General features: G+C 38.9%; 1 protein-coding gene across 4 annotated transcripts in view; it reads left to right on the forward strand.

Annotated features, from left to right (window-relative positions):
- The window catches only part of MBTPS2 (membrane bound transcription factor peptidase, site 2), a 36,028-nt gene extending 11,365 nt beyond the window's left edge, over window positions 1-24,663 (forward strand). For 2 of the 4 annotated variants that reach the window (XM_030574738.1, XM_030574746.1), the window contains exons 5-12: window positions 60-113; window positions 1,161-1,288; window positions 5,983-6,101; window positions 8,003-8,183; window positions 12,100-12,194; window positions 14,476-14,671; window positions 20,017-20,092; window positions 20,544-24,663. In XM_030574738.1, the coding sequence (XP_030430598.1) occupies window positions 60-113; window positions 1,161-1,288; window positions 5,983-6,101; window positions 8,003-8,183; window positions 12,100-12,194; window positions 14,476-14,671; window positions 20,017-20,092; window positions 20,544-20,766 (1,072 nt within the window). In that variant the 3' untranslated portion in view covers window positions 20,767-24,663. The remainder of the gene's footprint in view (window positions 1-59; window positions 114-1,160; window positions 1,289-5,982; window positions 6,102-8,002; window positions 8,184-12,099; window positions 12,195-14,475; window positions 14,672-20,016; window positions 20,093-20,543) is intronic. The other 2 variants (XM_030574756.1, XM_030574766.1) reach the window with 1 other exon arrangement.
- The last annotated feature ends 497 nt before the right edge of the window (window positions 24,664-25,160 follow it).

Raw genomic sequence — 25,160 nt, forward strand, 5'->3', positions numbered from 1 at the left:
GAAGTGCCTAGAGTCATGGCTGGGTACATAGAGTTTTAAATAAATGATCTACTGTGCAGATCATCAGTATGGACTTCAACTTCTTTAATGGACTGCATTGCTTCAGATTTAAGGTTAGCCTTCCTTTAATTTACTTTACCGTTAACTGAGGTCCTACGTTTTCTGTGTTCTGTAGCTGTGGCATTTGCAAAGACACTGTTACAGAATGGTGTTCCAGAATCTAATATTCTCAAAAAAGTTTATGGGTGTTATGGAAACCGATAATGGTTTATTGGTTCATTCAATAAGCTTTGTACCAGCTTTTATTGTACATGTACCTCATTCATATGATAAGAAGCATTTGAAATAATGAGTAAATAAATAAAATGTTAAGCCATGTATAACATGACAGCTCGGATACAGGACCGGTCCATAATATTCACATTGGAACAGATAGGAGCTATGAAGCCTGTATCAAACCCTGTGAAATTCCTAAGGTTCACATAAGCTTTATCTAATCACTCCAAAAATATAACTCCCATTTTAAAAAATACTAATTCGAAACTCTGATATGGATATAAACCCCACACATCCTGTCAGTTACTAATGCCCTTTGTCTTCATTCATCCTCTTTTTTTTGTTTCTTCTCTGTGTTATATGAATATTTAAAACTTATTTTTCTCTTTTCAAGTGGCACTGCCCTTCTTTTAGCTTGCAAATTGCTTTTAAGTGCATTTAGGGAAAAGAGTGATAAATTTAGGAAAATACAGGTGTTATGAGAAAAGCATTTCTGTTGCTATTTCTAAGTCGTTCTTGAGCAAGATCAGTTCTGGTCCATTTCATAATTGACTCCTAACTGGAATTATTTGTTACTTAAACACCCCTCCCTGCCAAAAAAATAAAAACATAAAAAACTTTTTAAAAGATGGTTTTAAAAATAATCATTTATTTTCTGTCTTTCGTTTACAAATTTTGGTCATCCTTTCCTTCTGTTTAGAATTGGGTACTTAGACAAGAAACAAAGTTTAGCTTAATTATCTTTTAAGATAGTATATTGTGCTAAACTGAATTTCATACAGATACTCTAAGATTCTACAGTGCTCTAAAATGTAAGAATCATTATTTTATATTATAGAGTCATTGGTTTTTGGTTTGCAGTAACATTTTTCTTTTTTCTTTAGAGAACAAGTACGGTTTAATGGATTTGGGATTTTTATCTTTATTATATATCCTGGAGCATTTGTCGACCTTTTTACCACCCACTTGCAACTTATATCTCCAGTCCAGCAGTTGAGAATATTTTGTGCAGGTAACAGAGTCTGTGTTATGTTAAATATTAATCTGTCCAACAAGTTGTTGTTTTGCATGTGTTAGTATTGGTTAACATTGAAAACACTCATGTTTTTTTCAATTCTTTATGGTTTCAATCTAATTACTGGTTGGCAAATGTCCTTATATAGAATAACATCTCCAAAATTGATATCACGTGGCACCCTATTTGGCAATTTTGGTGGAGAGTCGAAGAAATGAATGGACAAGCAGACTAAAATCTTCTCTTCCCCCTAAAGGTGGTCCCTCCGTTGTGAGACTGAGATACATTGTTGGGTGATGGGGAGAAAATTTATAGTATCACTGCCCATACTGATCTTTTTTGGGTTTTTTTTTTCCAAACAAGACTTTAGTCTCCAGGAGATGGAACAAGCTTAAAAAAAAAGAAAATTGTTGAATACTACATTCAATTTGGGAATAAAAGGTATGGCAGAATATCTGTAGGAAACATTTTGGAAGTACAGCTTGAGTTTCCTGGGAGGTCATTTTAAAAATGAATAATTATAAATAATAAAAGTTAGGGTATCCATTCCTACTGTCTTTACAAAATATAAATAAGTACAGCATCACTTACAATAAAGGCAACAAGACCTGGTAAGTTCCAGCAGTGGGGCTTTGATTCTCTCCAACCTGAGAAATCTTACTGGCTTTCTTTTGGGAGGAGGAGAGGTATGGGAGGGGAGAATAGAATAAAATCAGGTGAAAAATGGGTGTTTACATGAAATGAACTACAAAATGATGCACCATTTGTGGTACCCTTATTCAAATTGAATAATACTTAATTCCACAAATACCCCTACTGAATTAAATGGAAGCACTGTTGCAATACAGTGTTACTCAGTGTAAGCAAGAGTATAAGAATCTAGTCCTTCATAAGCACATTTATTCCTCAAACATCAAAAGCCAAATATTAACCAACATGAAAGGTTTTAGTTATTACGAGTTTAAAAATTAAATCTGAAGAAAATGATGTAGTTTCCTTTTTTCCATTTAATAAGAGTGACATATGTAATTTTTAGTTTTACCCTTGATGTTGGGTTGCCCCTTGCTGTTTTAACTGTAGAGCTTTTTTGTTGTTTTTTTTTTTGTTTTTTTACTTATGTACATTTTTTCTTCTCCATTTTGCTGGACTGTAGATTAATGTCAGAAATGATTGCTAAGAGGAGCTTCTCTAGGTGTCTGTGTATTTAATTTTCTTAAATTCCCTTTTCCATTTAAAAAAGTGATACTGTACGCTTTGGAATGGTCAACAGCACCAAACTTTATAACTGCAACTTCAACGCATTGATCTTGAGCAATAGAAAGCATCTTTTAAGTGGACATGGGCTATAGTCTTTATTTTGTATATATCTAAATACTAATAGTAAAACCTTGAAGTACACTAGCTGCATAATGAACAGCCAGTACAGTATAGTTGAGAACCGATGATCTATTCTATGATTTTAAGGTTGCCCTAAGGAAGGAAAGGGGGCTGAAACACACACAAAAGGAAACACAAAATTATTTATTCAGCTTGTAGTTCAAAATGATGCTGGAGTTATAAACTCTGTCACCTGTCTGGTGCTTATTTTATCAGAAAGACCTGCTGCTACCGCACAGTGGAGCTCCTCCACCAGTGCTGTAGGAATTTGAAGACACAGGGGTTCTATTACTACTGGGGAAAGTGGTATATTGGTTTGCCTAGTGTACTGCTGCTTTATAAAGACTCTGGAAAGCCGTTGTTTCACTGAGTACTGTAGCTGTAATTTGTTGCAAAAGAGCTTTTAAGCTGAGCGCACCAAAGCTAAGCAAATAATTCTATATCCCAAACATATCAATAAACCAAAAACTTTCAGTGTAGATATGTTGACCTTTTTTTTTTTCTTTTTCTTTTAAGCTGAACGTTTCTTTAAAAATCAAACATAGTCCAGGTCAAACCCAGCTAGCCTAGACAGAATTGAAGAAGAGGAAGGGTCAAGGGGCATAAATGCCTCATTGCAACTGCTCCCCACCATTGCTTTCTATATGGGAGCAAGTAACATTTGTAAGCTATGATTAAAAATGAATTCTGTTTTTTGTTGACTAATAAATGCCAAGAACAACTCTTGCCAAACTTGAAACAGGAAAATGAACTATATGTAGTGATGACAGGGAAGAGTAGAAGCAGATTGCCATGGCCATACTTGAGTGAACAGTTATCAGTTAATTGTATCAAATAAGTGCATTTTGATACCGCTAATAATGCATTTTAAAAGATAAACGGAGTATTTAATGATTAAGCATATTGTGCATTAAATTTTACTAAAAGCTTCATTGTTTGGAGTTGCTTATTGATTGTTTATTTGAGGAACTGAATGAGCTTACTACTCCAATTTTTGAAGACCTGAAATCTAAGTTTAAATGACAGAAATCAGATTTTATGATGATTGCTGAAGAAGTAGGCCTTTCAAACTTTTGAGGTTAAAAGTATGTTTGTTGTTCAGCAGATGACACCATAAGTTCAATAATATTGAATGAGTGTTAAAATAAAGGTTGAGATTTGGATAAAAGCACAGGAATTCCATGTTATCTATTTATTTCCCCAAGTAAAAAAATATTTTCTCAGAGATAGGTACATTTCTTGTAGCGACGTCACTGGAATGTATGTACTTTTTAATGAGAATTAAGTAGATTTTAAGAAATTGTTTTAGTCCTCGGGTTGGTTTTGTTTTTTGTTGTTGCTTTCTGAAGTCTTTGTCTTTTTAAATATATCAAAGACATCAGCAAGGGTGCTGACTGAGATTTACCTTTAAGGAATGTAAATATTCTGGCAAAATCAAGTTGAGCTCCCTTTCAGACCTTTTTTACCTTGCAGTATCTGGGATGGATAAGATCACTCCCTCCTCTATATTTCTCTGCCCTATTCCCACATAATGAACTGCACATCAGTGGTTCTCAACTCGTGCTTTTGAAGCTGCCCTTGTTATCCTCCAACAGTATTGGTGACCCCTCTTTTTTTTATCCTGTTTAGTTTTTCCTCCCTTTCTTGTTTCCTAACTTACTCCTTTTATTTCTTTTGTGTGTGTAACACAAATCTTTCATCATAAACTTTGAGGATCAGCTTCTCCACTGCCTTGTAACAGGCTGCCCAATCAAAATGGTAGCTTTTTACTCTTGCTTTGCAAGGTGCAAGGCATAGGAGGGTCAGCTTATGAAACGTCTTGCTTTTTGATGGTATCTAATAATCCATCTTTTAGTAGTCTGATTTATATAGATTTTTTCCACAGACTGCATTGATGTCAGTGGAAATGTATAAAATTTGAGAGAGATTAAAAGAAACTCGAACACAAGTTGTCTGTATTACAAGCTGAACTAAAATGTTTGTTTGTTTTTGTTTTTTTAAATGGCGTGAAAGCTAAAATAAAATGGCTGTCACCTATTTGATTTATACTCTTGTTTTGATTATTTTATTTTAGGATGAGGGGAATTAATGTTCAGGCTTATAGTTTATGTGCCAATTTAGTTTCAGCCAGATGTGATTTAAAACCCACATGGAAAGCCATCCCTTTAAAAAAGAGCTATTCATGGAAATGACGACAAACCTTAACTAGAGCATTGCTCAGATAGAACTTTGGTTCATGTTCCCTTTCTGTGGTCTCAGAACCCTGAAGGAGAAATCAAATTTTATAAGACTCATAATGATGACTCACAGTGAGTATCCCAAGGGATTATCATGAGATTCCATTGCATCTTATGATTGCTCCATTATATACAGAGAGCGGAAAATGAGTTTAAAAGATTTTGAGATTAATCTTTCTCTTATGCAATAAATCATTACAGTACTGTAAATGTGGAATTGGATCATACACTTCTCAACAAGATAAGATACTGTAAGGAAACTCCGTCACTGGAAAGTTGCTATGAATTGGCCACACAGAATACTTGTCCATGCAAACAAGTAGAACTGGAAAATTTCTGTGGTAGGTGTTGAAAGTAACCCTGTTTTTGGCTTCCTAAGTTCACTCAGCCTCCTGTGAAGCTTATGTTTCCCTTAGTAAGAAAAGTGATAGACTAGGAAGTGCTGATTGCACAAGCCAGTTTCCTGGGACAGCTTTGGGCCCAGATTTTTCCACTCAACATTTTCTAAGTGTTTTATTAAGGACTTAGTGTATCAGTCTCTTCCCTGCTTCCCTTTTTGGACTTCTATTCTCCCCCACTGAATATATGGTACCGCTGCATAAAGAAAAGTCACTGTATAGTAGTTGATTATCAGTTTAATAAAAATTAAACCACCCCAGTTCCTCTCTCTTCCATTTGAATTAGTGACGATGTGAATTCTATGACGCATATATCAGCATGGTACTTGCTATGGGTTTTTTTTTTTTTAAGAGACTCTAGAGCTGCACAACCAAAAGAGTACTTGCTTTGGCTCTAATACTATAAAGACTTAAGCACTTGAATAGCTTTATGAATGTAAATAGTCCCACTGACATCAAGGGGGCTACTCATGTTTGTAAAGTAATTCATGTGCTCAAGTCTTTGTAGGATCGGGGCCTTTATCCATAAATCAGCAGGCTACTCTTGTTCGTAGCTATTTGCAGTCATTTCAGAAAAGTTAGCTGGAAAGACAGTAATATTTTACAGTTCAGAAACACTTTTTTGTTAGTTACTCGTGCCAGTGTTTCCTTAGGTTGATATTTTTTATTCTCTTTGTAGGTGTCTGGCATAATTTTGTTCTTGGTGTTGCGAGTCTCATAGTTCTGTTCCTGCTGCCAGCAATTCTTTTCCCATTTTACTACACAGGTGTTGGGGCACTTGTCACTGAGGTCACAGAGGTATGAACAGGTCTTGAATGATTTCTTATATGCTATGTGACCTGAAACATTTCATTGGCTAAAATTTGATCACTGCCTGAACAGTGTAAAAATCCATCTTCCAGCATTTGAAAAGAATGTTGCTTCAGTTAAGGTTGCCTAAAGAAATCATGTAGACAAACATACTTCATTAAATCACAGAACTAACATTTATAAAAAATTTCAGTATTGGACCACAAAACATTTTGGATAGGGTATCCAAAGCGAATTAGAAACAAATCCCAGTGGCTGTCAACTGGACTTATGCTTCTAAGTCCCTTTGACACCTTTGGAAATCCTACCCTCCTTCTGATAACTCAAACAACAAAAAGAAATGGTCTATAGACTATTCTTTAACTACCAAGTTAATATAATTTACTATGTGTATTTTATTAACATTTCAAATTATTAGTGTTTTTACTTAGAGCAACACAAAGTACACATGGATAAGAAGTATTATACGTCAATTAATTAAAAATTTTAGTGGTGAGTTTTACAGGTTGATTTGCCTGTTTTTCATTTGTTTTATTTTAATCTTAAACTTATTTTATTTAATGAATAAAGATGTATTTTTATCTATTTACCTTAACTGAATATTTCCTTTCTTTCTGATGTTCGATCAGTAGACTTTTGGATTATACAGCCTTAACACTTAGTTAATGAAGTTTTTCCATTTGTTTAATTTTCTGTGTAGACAGATTATTTTATATTATATTTCACTGTCACAGGACAATCTTGCATATAATATAATCTGGTTATCATGGGTAACATGCTAGAAAAAACAAGTACAGTCTTTAAAAAGTGATGGAGAATTTTGTGCATTCTCACATGACCTTGACTGAGTTTATTTACACTTGAAGTAGAATAGGCAGTTGATTTTATTCCTCTCCCTTGTTCCCATATGTAGTCCAAGCACGGGCCCCAACCCTGCAAACACATACACTAGAGTGAACTTCAGTTAAGTTTTGTGATGGTTCCAAGATCCAGCTGCATGGATCCAGTGGCAGGATTGGGGCTTTTGTGTAGTATAGGCTGCCACTAGGTGAACTGAAAAAAGTTTTTTAAAAATCCTGCAGTACTCTACAGGATCCAGTATACTCTGTTCTTTGAGAAACACACACTGTTTAGATGAAAATGCCCTGATTTTCAATGATACTAGTAAAAATATATAATGAACTTGCAGCCTTAGTTTTGTTAAATTAAACTGAAGTCAATCCCAGCATGAGAAGGTTCAGTGACCCAGTGTCAGTGTAATGTGAGAGATCAGTGTTAAGACTGTGAGCTTGATCCTTCGCTCCCTGGGTCAGTAAGACCTGGGAGCACAGTGGATGCAGCTTGCTGAGCTTCTGGAAAGGGAGTACATCGTATCTCTTGAATAATCAGCTACTCAGACCATGATTGATAGACTTGATGCCTGTCACTTTTACCTTTCTGGGATAAAAAGGGAGCTGACATGACTGTGGACCTATGTGGGAACAGAAATGGAGGATTCCCTGCTGTTCTCCAACATTATGGCTTCACTCCCCCAGAAGTATAGGTGAACGCTGCTTGTCTGAAACTCTGAGGTGTCAGCTTCTTTTTCTTGAATCTAAAATGAGGTTTTAAAAAACAAACAAAACATTCATTTGAATAAAACTAATTGCTTGAGGATTTCAGATGTCCCTTGAGAGATTTGGATAACTGAGGCTCTTTGTGGAGGAGTTTGGTTTCCTAATACCCTGCCTAAGATTAAAATAATCAGGTATAATAAAATCTGAGGTTTTCTGTTTCTTCAAAAGATAGTTTTATTAGCTTAAGTGTCTGTTGGACATTCAGAAGAACTATAAACAAATCCCAGCATTATTAAGAATGGTAGTGTGTCTGACTTCCTTTTTCCTTTGCAGGATTCTCCTGCCAATGGACCCAGAGGCCTTTTTGTAGGGGACCTTGTAACTAATCTTCAAGACTGCTCAGTTCGTGGTGTGGAAGACTGGAATTCCTGCCTAGGAGAGATCTCGCAGAAGACACAAATTGGGTACTGCATAAATGCAGCAACCCTACAGCAGTTAAGCTTCCCAGCCAGGGGTATGATTATTTGTATACTCCTTATAAATGCTTCTTATAAGTACTGTCTATTATAATTTCATCATCTCTTAAAGATTGTTTGATTTAGGATTTGTTAATGGGTCAGATTTTTGGTTTATCAAGTCTGTTATCCTGTCTTTGGCATTGACCAATATGCAATTCCTTTTTGAGGAGGTGGAAGAAGAATTAATTTCTCTTATCTTCTGGTCATTTTCGTTTGTGGCATGACGAATGAGCTTTGATTACCTCTTTGTAAGATTGCATATACAGTTGTTGCCAGCTACAGTGTTCATCTCAGGGATCTTCTGCAGTAGTGAATTCCTAGGTTGGCTTATTGCTTTGACTAATTTGGTAGGAAAACAATGCTGTGAAGGTGGGTGGAGTATAAGGTTACAGTGCTCTGTATTATGATTGCTATTGCAGATCATCCCACTATGATAAGGGCTGTTGTTTTTTTTTAACAAAATCTTTGTGAATTGGGAATTATTTTTATTTCTTGATTCTGGGTGTTCCATCTAGAGCAGGGGTCTCCAATCTTTTTATGCACAAGATCACTTTTTGAATTTACATGCAATCCAGGATCCACCCTGCCCCTGCCCCTTCCCTGAAGCCCCGCCCCACTCACTCTATTCCCCCCACCCCTCCCATCACTCACTCTCCCCCATTGTCACTCACTTTCATAGGCTGTGGTAGGGCATTGGGTTTCAGGAGGGGGTGTGGGCTCCGGGCTGGGGCCAAAGGGTTCAGAGTGTGGGAGGGGGCTCCGGGCTGAGACTGGGGCAGGGGCTTGGGGTGCAGGAAGGGGTTCAGGATTCAAGCTCTGGGAGGGGGTTTGGCTTCAGGAAGGGGCTCCAGGCTGGGGTAGAGTGCTTGGGTCCAGGAGGGGGTTTAGGATGCAGGCTCCTGGAGGGGGCTCAGGGCTGAGGGTTGGGATATGGGCTCCTGCTGGGTGCCACTTATCTCGAGCAGCTCCCAGTCGGCGGCGCAGCAAGGCTAAGTGCTCCAGCCCCACACTGCTCCTGGAAGGGGCCAACATTCTCTTGCAGTCCTTGAGGGGAAGCACGTGGCTCTGCGCACTGCCCATCTCTGCAGTCACTGCCCCTGCAGTTCCGTTGGCCACAGTTCCCCAGTCCCAGCCAATGGAAGCTTTGGGGGCGGTGCTTTCAGGCAGGAGCAGCGTGTGGATACTCCTGCCACTCCCCACCCGCGGGGTCATGCTGGCCGCTTTCAAGAGCGGCATGGGGCCGGGGCAGGCAGGGATCTTGCCTTAGATGCAGCACCGCTACAGCACCAGACTTTTATCAGTCAGAGATCATGATCAGCTGGGAGAGTCATCAGGATGATCAGTTGATCGCGATCAACTGGTTGGTGACCACTAATGTAGAGGTTAGTCTTCTATCCCTTTCTGGTTTTGTTCATACAATACAGTGCCTTTTACCATAAGAGCTTGGCCGTTAATGAAGAATATAGATTAAGTAAAACTAGGACAAAAAGCAAAATCTAAGTAAAACAAAAAATTAAAAATCGAGCTAAACTAAACTAAACATAGACTAAACCAGTGGTCCCCAATGTGGTGCCCGTGGGCGCCATTTATGTGTGCCCGCCTAGTGCCCAGCAGGGGAGAGAAGCCACGGCCCCGCGCCTGCCAGGGACAGAGAACTCCGCGGCTGCGGGCGCCGGTGTTCTCTGTCCCCGGCAGGCGCAGGGCTGCAGCTTCTCTCTGGCTTCTCTCCATGCTCCAAGAACTGGTGACCAAAAAAAACAACAACAAAAAAAGCCCATACTGCCGAAGCAGGGAAAAAAAAACAAACCCAGCGCTCTGACTCTGCTGTCCCAGGATGGACAGAATGCCGCCCCATAGCATGTGCCACCCCAGGCACATGCTTGCTCTGCTGATGCCTTGAAAAATTCTTGGTGTCCACCACACTCTTCTGAAAACATGAATGTGCTATTGGCCACAAAAAGGTTGGGGACCACTGGACTAAACCATGTGTTGCATGATGCCCAGGAACTTTTTAGAGTTTGGTTCAAGCAAACTGTGAATTCCAAAGGGAGCGTCCTCACCTGAACCAATTCTCCCACACCAACCTTGGGAAGTTTGTTTAACTTGGACTGGAGAGCAGTCATCTTGCAGCCATTCTTAACTGCCTAACTCAGTTGGCAGTCTTTCGGATAACCAGATTCTAGACTATTTGAGCTTTAAAGATTGTTACCAACCTTTTGCATTATACTTGAAAGTAAACAGGATGCCAGGCCAGCTCAAATGCTTGTGCACATGTGTTTTTGATGTGTACCGCTCTTCATGTGACATTCAGAGTGCTAATTCCGGTCCGAGTGGTCCCTTCTATCTTTATAATCTATTCATGTCTTTTCCTGTTATGTAAATCTGAAACTGATACCCCGGCATAATTTGGAGATCAGATCCCAAGCATTTAGACAAAGTAAAGGGCTGGGGTCAGATCCCAAGCATTTAGACGAACTAAAGGTTTGAGTCACTCTTCGAAGGAGGTTAGGGCAGCCTTGCCACATGCCCTAGTTGGGTTGGGAGGGTAAGGGAGAAGCAATTCTGCGGTGTTTCCAGATCCCAGCCTACCAAAGATAAATACAAGAAGATCCCTGCTGTCCACAGGAGTGTAATTTCAGGGGCAAAGGTAATAAAACTGCATATTTTGTAACCCTCTTACTCCCATTCGGACTGAAGTGCCAGAGTTGATTCTAAACCCAGTGGTGTGTTGTGTTAGCCGCCCACAGTCCTTGCCACCACCCCATCAGACGAGTCTGTCTGCATTTCTTAGCGGTGAGCCTTCAGCAGTGATAGATATTCCTTTGAAATGAAATGAACTCGGTTATTCAAACTGCAGTAGCTGTCATTTGTCAAAATCTCAACAGTTCACATCTCAGCATCCTTTCTGTTAATATGTTGTATTTATAATAAGCCTATATTGCAAATGGACCCTAGGCACTTTACAATAAGACAAATACAGAATAAACAACTAAAACAGGTATAAAGACATAAAAAAATCAATATGCCAAAGACTTTCTGAAATAAAAACCATTTAAAATGTATTTTGTAAAGGAGGTAATTCCATGATCATCCACACATCAAAAGTATGTCATTGCCTAGTCCTAAAACTACAGCAAAAAAATACGTATAGTACACTTCTGCACCTGCAAGCTCCAAGCTCCAAAACTCTTTGCTTTTGGACCTCAGAGGGTACAATGGTATATGGATGCAGGCAGCTCAAGCCTTGTCTGCATATAGAAGTTGCACTGGTTTAAAAACCTAACTTAGTTAAACTGGTGCAGCTCTTTACATGGGCACTGTTGCATTGGTTTAAAACTGGCTGGTATCCATTTAGTTTGCATCACTAAGTCCATCTGAAATCAAATTATGATTGTCCCCACAGGATTTTACACCAGTTTAACTAAATCAGTTTAAAAACACACTTTTAGCTGAACAGGGGCCTCAGAGAGCTGTCAGGGCCCCAGTCCATTAAAAGCTTTTAATGTTTTAAAAACTATACTTTGAAGTTGGGTCATTCCCACAGCCAGTGAAGGGAATGCAACAACAGGCAGCAGAATCCCTCTGCTTACCATTGATGCCAGCTGCAAGCAACAGATCAAACTATTTTGTAACAGTATTCAAAAAATTGTAGTAGTCTATGTATTAAGGTGATAAGATCAGCCTGTGAGAGAGATGGCTGCAGTCTGGTGATGTTCTTAGGATGAAGAAACTCATTTACAACTATTGCTGACATCCAGATCAGGTTCTCTGAACTAAAATAATTCATTATAATTCAGCAGGCTACAGAAATGATTGTTTGATTTTATTTAGAGACGTATGTATTTTTGTGATTTATTATGAATCTGTCTTTCTGTGCTTGTCTAAAATTTAGTTGGTTGTGTTCCTCTGTAGTCTACAGAAGACTTGATGGCACTGTTGAATGTTGTAGTAACAGCAGCCTCACCAACATTTGCTTTTCATACAGCAATAACTTGGACAGCCACCTGGTAAGTTACTTTAGCTGATATTCAGATAGGTATCACAAATGTGCACATAATTAAACAGTGCAGTGTGTTGTCTGAGCATCTCAAAGCACTTGACAAATATTAATTAGCTAAGTTTCACAACATCCCTAAGAGGTAGGCAGACATTCATATCCCTATTTTCCAGCTGAGCAAACTGAGAGACTGTATGGTTGTGTGATTTGCCTAAGGCAGTGGTTCTCAGCCTAATTGCCAGTGTGGGCCACATATGCAGCTGTCTGCGTGTTATATGGGCCACATCCACCCAATATATATGCTTACCTGTATGGCCCTCAGGATGTCACATGGGCTGCAGCTATGTGCTGATTGGGTTCCAAGCGGGCTGTGGATTGAGAACCGCTTGCCTAAGGTCACACAAGGAATGTGTGGTAGAGGTAGAATCAGATCCCAATTCTCCTGGTCACGTGTCTTTAGCCAGGGGACCGTTCTTTCTTACTTTGCTTATACACATCCACATTTTATACTTTGAAGGCACAACAGTTGTGAGAAAATGCATACAAACAAGAGACTAACAGCAGCTCTCGAGAGCAAGGGGGAATTGTTCAACATGAGCTTGATGCTGCCAGGTCTGAGCACTTTAGGCCCTGAAGCAACAAAGCATTGGAATACATGCTCAGCATTAAACAGCTGAAGTCAGTGGTCTGCACACATGCCTAAAGTTAAGCAAGTGCTGTGCTGGATCAAGACCGAGTGTTCAGCACCTGGCACCCTGTACTGCTAGTGGCTGTTGGATGAAACCCCCGTTTCCCCCGTCCTCCTCTGACTTAATCATCTTGTAGAAAATGGGAAAATGTTAAGTGCCGGTCTGGGATTTTAAAATTAAAATATTAAAATATAGGAGCCCTGTTGAAAAAGTAAGTGTTTTGAAAGATGCCACGTGGAGAGTGGTGGAGCAAATTCAGCAGTTCTTTCAGGATCCACAGGAAAGCGCAGGTAACAGCAGTGCTCTGCCAGTGTTCCCCAGTCCTGACCTGGAGTCACCACCTCAAGAAACAGAGAGGAGTTCATTCCTCAAATCCATTTGATCCCTCTGACATGAAGCTTCCAGTTCCAGTGATATTTTTTGTGCAGATTCCTGTCCACTACAAATTGGACATAACCCATCAGTTCATTTTGTCTTGGGCACCAAATAGCCATCAGCTGTAACAGCCCTGACCTGCACTGGGTTCAGATGAGACATTCACTTCTAGCACTTTGAGGTTCTTGGATGCATAGCTGCTGTTTAAGAGGAAACACTTTTTCAGGCTTTTGATGTGCAGGAGGCCTAAGATGGCTGCTCAGCTGCCTGAGCAGTTTTTTAAACTGCTATTTGCGGAACTACACAGCAACAGCAGAGGAATTCTGAATGCTTTCTCCCATCCAGCATGATAGAGACTGGCCTGGGAAGGAGCCTAGATTCCGGTTAATGGGGAGAGACAGACGCAGCCATGTGTGCAGGCCCTGTACCGCCAGTGTGGCTGTTGGCTGAAACCCTCTGACAGCTTCCCTTCCTTGAGCAGGGACAGTGGGTATGAACTGTTCCCCAGCCTGCCCTGAGGAATAAGAAGCAAGCCACCGTAAGCCTCTAGGAGGGGATGAGGAGAAAAAATTCCATTTCCTCCTGGGTTCCACTGCCCTCTCCCTGTGCTGTGGTGAGTGGGAGAGAAGATCCTGGTCTCTCAAACTGCAGAAGGAGTGTGTATGACAGGCACATTCAGGAACACACCATTGCATTGGCTGCTTCAGTTCAGAATGATCTAAAACTTAGCCATTAAAAGTGCCCAGCATATTAGATTTTAGGATTTTTCTTTTAACAAAAGCTTTAATTTGCAGATACCGTGGCTATAAAAACCAAAACCCCATAGACAGACTTTAGCTCAGTGCTGTAGTAGGGTGATGTGTATTTCCTGTGGGCCTGCTTGAACCATCCTGTCCCTCCTATATTTAAATTTTCAGCTAATGTACATGTTTATACTAATCTCGCTTTTTATATGCACACACAAATGCCCCTATGCCTTAATGGCAGAATGCCAGGCTGAATATGTTCGCACCTTTACGTTAGTGTGTGGGAGATCTGCAGGGCATGTGGGGATATACCCATGCATCAAAACAAAAAGAATCGGAACAATATTCTTCATATCCTGGCAGCAAATCAATGAAATCGAATCAACTTCTTCTGTTTTAAAAAGAAACATGCAGAACAGTATGTTTATGATCTGTTGTAAAATACCCTAAATTTGATAATTATTTAAAATGTACTTTGCAGTATGCCTGTCTGCCAGCACGAAAAGCTATTGAGGCCAGCCAAGTCTGTCGAACCAACATGGATTGCCAGAAGGATTTTGTTCCAAGTTTGTGTGTGACACCTTCTTTAGAAAATCAGACGAGACTAATCAGAGTGAAACATCCACCCCACATTGACATGTTGTTTGTAGGACACCCAATGCATCTTCAGTATACAGGTTTGTATTATTTATGAGAGCATTTAAATGAAGAGGGTTATGGCATGGTTGGCTTTGGCAGACTGCTTGAATAAGTGTTGGAGGGCTTGCCAGTTTGCTTCATTTGTGCAGAATCCATTCCTAGCTCCATTCTATTGTTCCTTTCCTAGTTACAGCCAGTGGAGATGCTGGAGTAATTAGGAATAAAAGTGAAATGTGCACCATGCAAAGAGATATAATCGTAATAGAAACAATATATTAGGTGACTGCTTATTCAAAAAAAGCATGAAAGGGACACTTCAATAGATCTCACTTGTCCAATTTGTGCATTGTCCAATGTGTGAACTGCTCAAGGCTCTAGCACTCTTCAAAAGCCTTTAGGGAACCCCTGGATTGGAACATCCACAATTGTTCCTTTAAACCCTGCCCAATACCCAAATGTTGCTACAAGTCCACATGATGTCTTCCTTGTTCATAGATAATTAAGGTTGGAAGGGACCTCAAGAGATCATCTAGTCCAACTCCCTGCTCAAAGCAGGACCAATCCCCCAAATGGCCTCCTCAAGGATTGAACTCACAACCCTGGGTTTAGCAGGCCAATGCTCAAACCACTGAGCCATACACCACAAGCTGTCCCAGAATCCAGATATATAAGGGCTTGATTTTGCCACCCTTATTCATGTTGAGTAGTTTTTTACTTAACAAGAGGTCCTAATAAAGTAAATGAGACAACTAATAGATTAAATTACTACGCATCACGAGTGAAGAGTATCCAAACCTAGCCCTATGTTATCAACCCTAATCAGTCTGTAAACATGGGCCAAATTCTGCCACCTTTACTCATGTTAAGTACTTCTTTACTCTGGGCTAAATTCTGATTCACTCCTATGGAGGCTATTCAGGTCATGGCTCCAGACACATGGGAGTAAGTTTATTACCTGCTACGAGCAGGTGAGTGGAGAATGGGCAGACCAGAATAGCCGAGCCAGCATGGGGTAGGTAGTGATTTGAGGCTGGTTTAGACAAGTAGTAAGTTATGCTCCCTCTCCAGGAGCAAGGAGAAAGCCAGGGAGAAATTGTGCCTCCAAGGTTTGTGTCAGATTCACAGTGCCTCACAGGACTACTCTTGGGTGGTACAGTGTGCACTGGCCCTTGGCAGGGCTGTGCTTAAAGTCACTATCTAGCGCTCTCCGAGAGGTCCCATTGAAACAGCGGATTTCCTTATGAAGACCCCTTTTAGAAGAGTATTCTTATTCAGAAGGAATTGAAGCACATGTTAAAGTGGTTTCCTGACTAAGAGTAGTCTAAAGCATGAGCTTTAAGTGCTTTCCTGAATCAGGGCTGGAATTATGTATTGCTGAGTTTGAGTAACAATGGCAAAATCAGGCCCTGTGTGAACAATGATTCTTTCATAAAGATGGCAGCCGTTATCCTTTTCTGCTGGTATTTGGCTGGGAGAAGAGGTTGTTTGGTGCAGATATTATTGAGTACTTTTAAAATTTGATTTTTATTGTATTCTGTTATTTAGTCTTTATTGTTTGCAGTATATCCTGAAAATGCAGAATATAATGTCTTTTAGTGTTATTTTTGTCTTTTTTCCACCTGGGAAGCATTGATTGGGGCCTTTGGCATTGACATTTAATGTTATGTTTGCTGATGTTTTGTTCAGTGTGCACCAGAGCTCTAAGAATAGTGTGTGATAATTATTTTAAGCCTCTTTTCTTGGCTTTCTAACTGAAAAACACAAAACACTGTAGGTATTCTTCAAGCAGCTGGTATAGTTCTGTTATGTTTTGCAATAACTTGCTGATGGAGTAATGAAATTTTAGTGGACATTTCCCACTAGACTAGGATTTCCACCAAAAAACTGCTTTTTATTGTCAAGCACTCAGGAAAGAAATGATCAGGAAATTACTAAATTGCTGTAGTTTAAAGTGACCTTAAAGTGTAGTTCTGCTGAGCTGAGCTGAAAAGTTACTTTTTGAAAACAGAATTGAGGTTGAATGGTTTACTGTGTCTCAATGGTTCCCTTCTCAAATGAACTCGGTTTGCAAGTAAAAAGATGTTTTTTTTTCCTTTATAACCATTACTGCAAACTCATCTTAGGGTCTGAGTCGAATAGGATTCTTTCCCTCTACCATATCATCACCGGTAACAAGATAATGCAAACCAGTGCCCAAATCCTGCATTGTGCAGCATGCAGATGCCCTATTGCAGGGGTAGGCAACCTGTGGCAAGTGTGCCGAAGGCGGCACGCAAGCTGATTTTCAGTGCCCGGGGTCTTGGCCACCGGTCTGGGGGACTCTGCATTGTAATTTAATTTTAAATGAAGCTTAAACATTTTTAAAACCTTATTTACTTTACATACAACAATAGTTTAGTTATATATTATAGACTTATAGAAAGAGACCTTCTAAAAACATTAAAATGTATTACTGGCACGCGAAACCTTAAATTAGAATGAATAAATGAAGACTTGGCACAGCGCTTCTGAAAGGTTGCCGGCCCCTGCCCTATTGCCTTCAGTGGGGCTGTGCATAAGTGCAGTTGTCTGCGCAAAACAAGCCATTTTCTTCTATGGATTGCATGAGTGTAACTGATTGGAACTTGTGATGATGCAGGAGGAGGGTCCCAACCTCGCTCTTAGCTGTGTAAATTGTAAAATAAGCGTTAAGGGTGTTTTTAAAACATCCCTCATTTGTCAATAAAATAAGCCAATGTGGCCCGTAATACTCACAGGTAGCAGATGTGCTAAATAAGAAGGTGACACTTTTACACAGCCATTTTTCAGAGTAGCCTTGTATTTAAACCTTCCACCTTTTGTGTCTGCATTACAGTAATCTGTGAATAAATGATCTCTTTCTTGTTCTCCAATAACATTGTTTAAATTTCTACCATTTATTTTTATACAGCTCTAGATAAACATCTTGAGATTCTTTCATTGTTTCTACTTGCATTAATGTCATTGTCATGATAGTCTTGAAATACAGAGCAGCAGTACTTACTCCATAGCTGAGGTTGAAACTAGCTTCCAGTTATAACCTGGATTTTCCCTTTGAATGGGAGGCTAGTTTCTTCTTATAAACTACTATCATGTCCTTAAAAGTACCAATTCCCTCTTAAATCTCACATACCCCATCTCAGCCTAGGTTGGACTTTTTCAGGGATATTTAATAAAGTCAGAAAAGAAGTTTTGAAGTGATAGTATTTTAGATACTTTCATTGTTTGCTTTTTGAGCATTTTCTTTTTTTTCTCTTTTTTTGGCTCGTGTTTGAAGTGATTTTTGCGTGCAGACCCCAAACCTTTTTTGTTGGCCTCACGAAGAAGAGGTGCATTTTAATGTTGTGAAAGATGTTATGGGAGGATTAAAAATATAAAGTTATTTCATATGTAAGGAGTAATTTTGCATATAAACGTTACAATTTATAATATATATGGTGCTTTTGCTAACTCTAGGACAGGGACAGTTAATTTTTTTTTTGTCAAGGTCCAAATTTCTTGGTCAAGGTATAATCTGGGTCCAGACTCCAGAGAGAATAATAAAAAATAATAGTAATGATAATAAGTAAATAAAAAGATTTTGGAGTCCATTCAAAAGCATCCTGTGGTCCAGATTTGACCTGCAGTCTGCCTGTTGACTACCTCTGCTCTAGGATATACCACAACAGCTGTTGCGTAGACCTGGAGGCTAGGCAACTGAGGGGAAATGTGTGGGGTGGGAGTCTGGAAGGGTGGGGCAGAATCTGGTGCTTGAGGGTTGTGGGGCATATTGAGTGGGTGCATGGAATTATGCTTCCCAGTCTCAGAATGAGGAAGGAGTTTCTCGGAGGGGGACAGGACAGTGATAGGCTATAAACAGGTACAGAGAACCATGAGGGCATGGAAGGAAAGACATGGAAGAGGTTTGGGGACCATGGGATGAAGAGATGACATGGATGATAAAGTGCAAATGATCAGGATCGGGCATGGGTGGGGAGTATACAAGGAGAGAGATGGCGGAGTGCATGCACAAGGCAAGGAGGTGGAAAGACATGGAAGAGGGTGAAGAATTATGAAAAGCAGAGGACATAGAGGGGACTACAGGAGGTGTGAATTCAGGAAACAGACATCTTTTCTCCATGTTAGTGTAAAATTTTTTAGATACAAAACTCCAAATTTTGCAGTAGATAAAACTTCCCCATCTCCCTCTACCACCTGCTATCTTTATAGCCTGCCTATGTATAACACCACATACCTCACACACCTTTCTCCTGTGGGCTTGCTTTTGCTTCATGGGATCTGTTGGAGCATGGCATCTTTGCTTATAAACAAGTTCAGTTCAAAATTTTGGTGTGTGCACTCACAGAAAAATCTTTTCAAATATGCTAAAATAGAGTTAAGGTTCAAAGTGAGTTTCAGTGGAATCCAGCTAATACTAAATCAATCAATCAATCAATCAATCATGCTTTCTTTACAAAACTTCCACAATTTCAAAGAAACCCAAATGTTGAAGGCAATGGAGACCACCATCTCGAGAATCTGGACACTTCCCTAATGTCTGATAACTCCTCATCTCTCATTAGCACCCCAGGTGACTTACATTGCATGCCCAGAATGAAGAGTGAAAGTTTGAGAAAGGTATAAATGATGAAGATCAAGTCTGCACAAGAAAAGGTTTGCTGGAATAGCTAGCTTTTGTTGGCAACCCTGTTCCTAGTTGAGAGGCATCTTAAAGAGTTCTTTTGCCAGTATAGTTTATGCCAATTCCCAAAATAAACTAAGCAAAACTGACTAAGGGACATTTTTTGCTGATAAAAGTACATGTACATTAGAGATTTTTGCTAAAAGTTTCATAAAGAACAGCACCCCTTACTGATAATGATTCTAGCAAAAATTTCTAATGCAGACCTGACCTAAAAACAAGGGGAGTGGTTAGAATGGAAATGTTAACACAACTTTAACTGCCATTCTTGCTGTAATAGTCATTATAAGGTTACTCAAATCTGGGCTTAAACTACGCAGCATGTTCTTTAGGAGTACAAATGTTCAGTTGTACTGTGTCTGAAGGCATATAATGTGCTTTAGATTGGATGTTACATGCATAGTATAAAGTACTAATTGTGTAATGTGGCGTGTTGATTTTTCCTACCATCATTATGACTGCATCTGACTAAGAGATAATTAAGTGATTGTGCCAGTGCGGTTTAAAAAATAAATAAATTTGTATTTGGGATAGTTCTTCATCCTGTAAGAAGTGTGGAAAACAAACAAAAATCAGATCTGCCAGGATACACTGCTAATCTGAAACTAATTATGCTGTGTCTGTTGAATTGCCATTTGGTTTAATTTGCAGTTTTATTGCTTTTTCATTTTCTTTTTGTTTCAGTGAGCCTCAGCAGTTTTGTACCACGACATAACTTTCTAAGCATTGATCTGCCTGTGGTGATAGAGACAATGTGCAAGTATCCTTTGAAGTGTTCTCTTAGAACAATAAACAAATTGTTTGCAGTTTGCTGATCCAGCAAGATTTCACGGGGATATCATTACTAGTTTTAAACAGGGCTGCTTCTATTCTGGTGTCCACAGTTCTGAAGCGTATCTTTAGGACATGAGCTTTGACCCATTCCCAAACTGATTATTTACTAACATGCCTAACTCAGAATGAAACTCCTTGCTTCCTGAAGTTTATAAGAATAATTTTGGTTACTTTTTTTTTTGACTCTTGATGATGAGTTTTTAGAGCTCTGATGAGAATAACAATTGCCTTGTTCTGTTCGTTCCATCTGAAGCACCTGCCGTTGGCCACTGTTGGAAAACAGGATACTGGGCTAGATGGACCATTGGTCTGACCCAGTGTGGCCATTCTTACAGTCCTATATTCTTTTGTTTTGTTCCTTAGCTAATCCCACCCAGATATCTAATTTCACTGTCAGGAGCCTTGGCAGTTATCAATGCAGTACCTTGCTTTGCACTGGATGGTCAATGGATATTAAACTCTTTCCTGGAAGCCACTCTTGCTTCACTGATCGTAGAGAAACAAAACCGAGAGCTTGTTGGCTTTTTAATCTTGCTTGCTGGCAGTGTACTTTTGGCTGCCAATGTGGCACTGGGACTTTGGTTGGTGACAGCCCGATAGTATATTGGATACATTTCTGCATCTGATTACTTCCATGAATTCTCCAAGTACACACAAAGTAATGAAATCCATTGCCTTGTAAAACTTGCCCTGTCTGAGATAGAAATAACTTCCTTAAAATTCCATTGGAAGAAAGATTGGTGATTGGAGTTGTATGTTAATTTAACTCTGCAAAATCTTGTGCAGATAATGGAAAAGTTTAAAGAGTAAGAACTCTTCTCTTTTAATATTGTTTTTAAAGCACTCTGATCATTTTGAAGAAATTACACTGAAACAATTTTACAAGGAAAAGACTCAGGCCTGGTGAATTTAGATTCCAAAATGAAGGAATTTATGTGACATGGAAGTCTTGTATACTGCGAAGGGAAAAACCTACTTGAGCTCTGTTTTGTAATTTGAATAAATATGAGATGCTCTGCATTGGCTCTGCTCAACCAGTGCAGGTTTGGGTTGTTGGGTTTCTTTTAAGTTTGGTAATGTACCAATTTGAACCTGAAAAACTGAAGTCTGGGCTCATTTTTTATATTGGTGCAGGGCCATGTAAATTATTGCCACGTGTTCGTGAGGAGCAAGTCGTCCTATGCTTTAGTACCCTTCTCTTCCAGCTGGCTGATAGGACTGGAAGCATGTTGTCCTCCCAACGTAGATGAAATGTCAATTTCAATGATGCCAATGTCAGTTGAGAAATGAGTATGTGGAAGAATGGCAAAACCCACCCACATGTTGTCTGTGTTCCTTAAGACATTAAATGTGTAATATTGTGCACCACTGAGAATATTTTTGAAGATACTGTTTTGTGCATCAGCAGTAGCTTGAAAATAATTTGAAGTTCTGGTCTCCCAATAAGAATTGTGATTGCTGAAATAATACTATGCAGAATTATTCAGAAGTGAGTGGTAAGGTTGAATGTGTGTGTGATTCAGAAAGTTAAATGTTATACCTATTTGTGTTTAACAACAAAACTTGTTTCTGAATGTATGTCCTCTGTAGCCATGTATGCGGTAGGATTGATATACAGTACCTCACTGGTGTTTGTCTCTTCCTAAAAGAGTTATTTTCCTTTATCAATATTCATTTTAATCAAAGATGTTTGAATGAGCTTGGTCTTGGGTCATAACCGAGCAGAAAAAAGAATATGATGATCTCTAAAGTGAACTGTGTTGGCATGTGGCTTTGTCATCCAAAATGTACAGGGGCCAAGTGGTAGAAGCCTCTGTGATTTTAATTGAAGATAGAGTCCTATTCCCAGTGCTGTATGCATGCCCTAATAACTACAGTGATCCTGTATTTGACCATTGATATGTTACTCTATTTTCTCAGTTTAGAAATGTGGAACACAAATGGATTGTTATGAAAAATATATTCTCCTTAGATAATGTGAGCAGTAATGCACAGGTTGAAAGAACATGTTCATTTACTTGGCTTTTTGTTAGTTTGCTTGACATGTCTTAGGTACGTATATTTTGAATTTACCTCTTGCATTTTTCTCCTGTCTGTCTTCTGACGCACATTGTTTGGCACTGACCCTAACTCAGTAGAACTGATCAAATTTCTTATTTAATGTAACTATCTTCAGTAGTTTAAAATCAGATGATCACTTTGTATGTATTCGAATTGCAGTACTGTTTTTTTCTCACATATAATCATTAATGCCATTAATTCAAAAATATTCTTTGGGTAAAGTTTTAAATATAATATTTTGTACATTAATATTTATCCTCACTGCAGATATTTGTGTGACAATCTGTGCAGGCACAGTACTTGTCTGAGTATGTGGAAAAAGGAGAGAGAGAAAAAGGATGCTCTCCAGTAACCAGCTACAAGTCTACTATAACTGTTCTGCTAATATGCTGATGAATTGAGTCCCACTGCTCTAAAATTAATTGGTCACTTAATGTGTCACCTTTACATTTACTTTAAAAGAAAATAAATTCAATTAATTTTGTTGTGGTTAGTGTTTATGAAAGGATTAATTCTGGCACCCTTTAGGCTTGTCTGTATAGTGTGGCAAAAGGTGTGATTTGTGAAGTGCTCTAACATGTTGCAATCTTTTTGTCCCGGATAGACCCCGCTGATGCTCTCCAAAAGGTACCTAGTTCATGTTAGCTTAGTCTTCTTGAGATCTTGTAGAGTGCACCAGCAGGGTTTACATGGGGCAGGGAGAGTGCAGCCTGTTAGTGCGCTTTACAAATCACAGCCCTCTGGTGTGCTTTGCTGTGCCAAGTAGACAAGTCCTAACTCATATGCAGTAATACGTTATTCTTTAAAAAGCCGCATTAATTTCAGTGGGCCAGATTGTGCCGTAACTTTTTAAATCCCCAGTTCAACAAAGCACTTAAGTACATGCTCACGCCCATCTCTGTTTAGAAAAGGACTTAAACGTGTACTTAACTTTTCACATACTTAATTTCACTGAAGTCTAAATTTTGCTGAATTGGGATAGATTTAAGTATGAGTTTACGTGCTTTGAAGTAGGGCCTACAGCCATTGATACTGAACTCAATGGGGAATTTTGCTTAAAAGCTAAGATAGAGCGGGACTGTTTGTGCACTATGGTAGTACCCAGCTTGAATTGGCCCCTAAACAAATAGCTACTCAGACTGGTTCAGCCTCATTGTCATGGAATTCTCTCCTGGGAAGTAAATTACTATAAAGAAAAAGTGTTATTTTGACGGTACATGTTGCTCTCATTATTGGATTTTTGGTTTTTGTGTTCTGTTTGTTTCCTGGGAAAGAATGCAGTTCAAAGAAAATGGACTGGGATAACTGACGGTTGTGTGGGTTTTTTTTAAAACTTGTAAGTAATTTGTATTGCATAAAGGAATTGAACATTGATTCTTCCTTTAATGTTTCACTGACATGAAAAGCTAAAATGAAAATGAAATCTTTTTGTGTTGTCTCTATATTTCAGTGGACTGATTAGAAGGCAGTTGCTCCTCTAAAATAGATTGCAGCAATATATTTACAGGATATATTGAACTGAGGGGCATAAAAGAAAAAATAAGTTGGATTTGGCTGGGTACCACTATTAACTTATATTTTTCTGTTTAAAAATCTGTATCAGATGGAAGAAGTACTGTCTAATGTTCAGAAACGTTGTAGGTACCTCTTAAGCATAACTGTATACTTGTTCGCAGGCACAGAATTTAAAAACAATTTTGTAACTAACACTTCAGAGAATGCTCCTGTTTTCCATCCTTTGTCGAATCACACAGCTTTCGAGGTTCAGACACTTTTTTAAAACATTGTTTCCTGGATATATTGTCATAGATCAAATACTAAAAAATGATTTGGGAAGTCACAATTTATTTGGTGGGATTCATTTGGATATTGCCTAGTTCTAGATGTTCACTATTTTTTTTTTCCCCAGCAATATACTATGACTAACTTTCACAAGCACTTGGAGAAATTTTAGGCAGCAGTTTGAGGGTATAGAAGAGTTTTCCAAATAATCACATCAGAAATCCAATGCTTTCCTTACAAAGCTGTTGTTTTATTCCCCTCTGATTTTTGCATGGTTTCTGTTAAGGTTTCAAGGTGCAGAAAATGTCCTTACCTGAAACCCATAAGTGGAATTTGTACTGTTTTTAAAATGTTCGTTTTCTCTATATATATTCTGTTTTTTTTTAATACTGACTGACAGTAGTGGAATATCAGATTTTTAGATCAGTTGTTCCCAACGTCATCGTGTTTAGGAAAATGATACACTCTGAAGATGTTCAAATCAAGCAGATTAATAAATGTATGGATATTTTTGTATTTGAATTATGTATTGTGTATGTTTTTCCACACTACTTCATCAACCAAACAATAAGTATTGTTTTCTACTTGTGATAAATGAATGTTAATTGCAAATGTGTTGTTTAATGGTTAACACATTTTACATTTGAAATCAGACTGAAAGCGTGTAATGCCTTATTTGTTGTAAATGTGTTATTGGTATATGTTTTCTAAAGTTAGAAATTTTTAAATTTATTAACTGTTCAAATCAGATTAAAAGTAGTTTTCCATATTGTTAAAGTGATTTGGCATTAGCTACCTAAGCATTTGCATGGCTCCCACCATCAGCATAGTATTCAAGCATCTCCTAAGAGTTGTCACAGTTCCAGGGTAAACAACCTTTTGCCCCCTCTATGGTCGCCCCTTTAGGTCTCAGGTCTTCATCCCTCATAGATTCATAGATTCTAGGACTGGAAGGGACCTTGAGAGGTCATCGAGTCCAGTCCCCTGCCTTCATGGCAGGACCAATTACTGTCTAGACCATCTCTGATAGACATTTATCTAACCTACTCTTAAATATCTCCAGAGATGGAGATTCCACAACCCCCCCAGGCAATTTATTCCAGTGTTTAACCACCCTGACAGTTAGGAACTTTTTCCTAATGTCCAACCTA

Source organism: Gopherus evgoodei, chromosome 1 (genome assembly GCF_007399415.2).
Source record: "Gopherus evgoodei ecotype Sinaloan lineage chromosome 1, rGopEvg1_v1.p, whole genome shotgun sequence".
NCBI lineage: Eukaryota > Metazoa > Chordata > Testudines > Testudinidae > Gopherus > Gopherus evgoodei.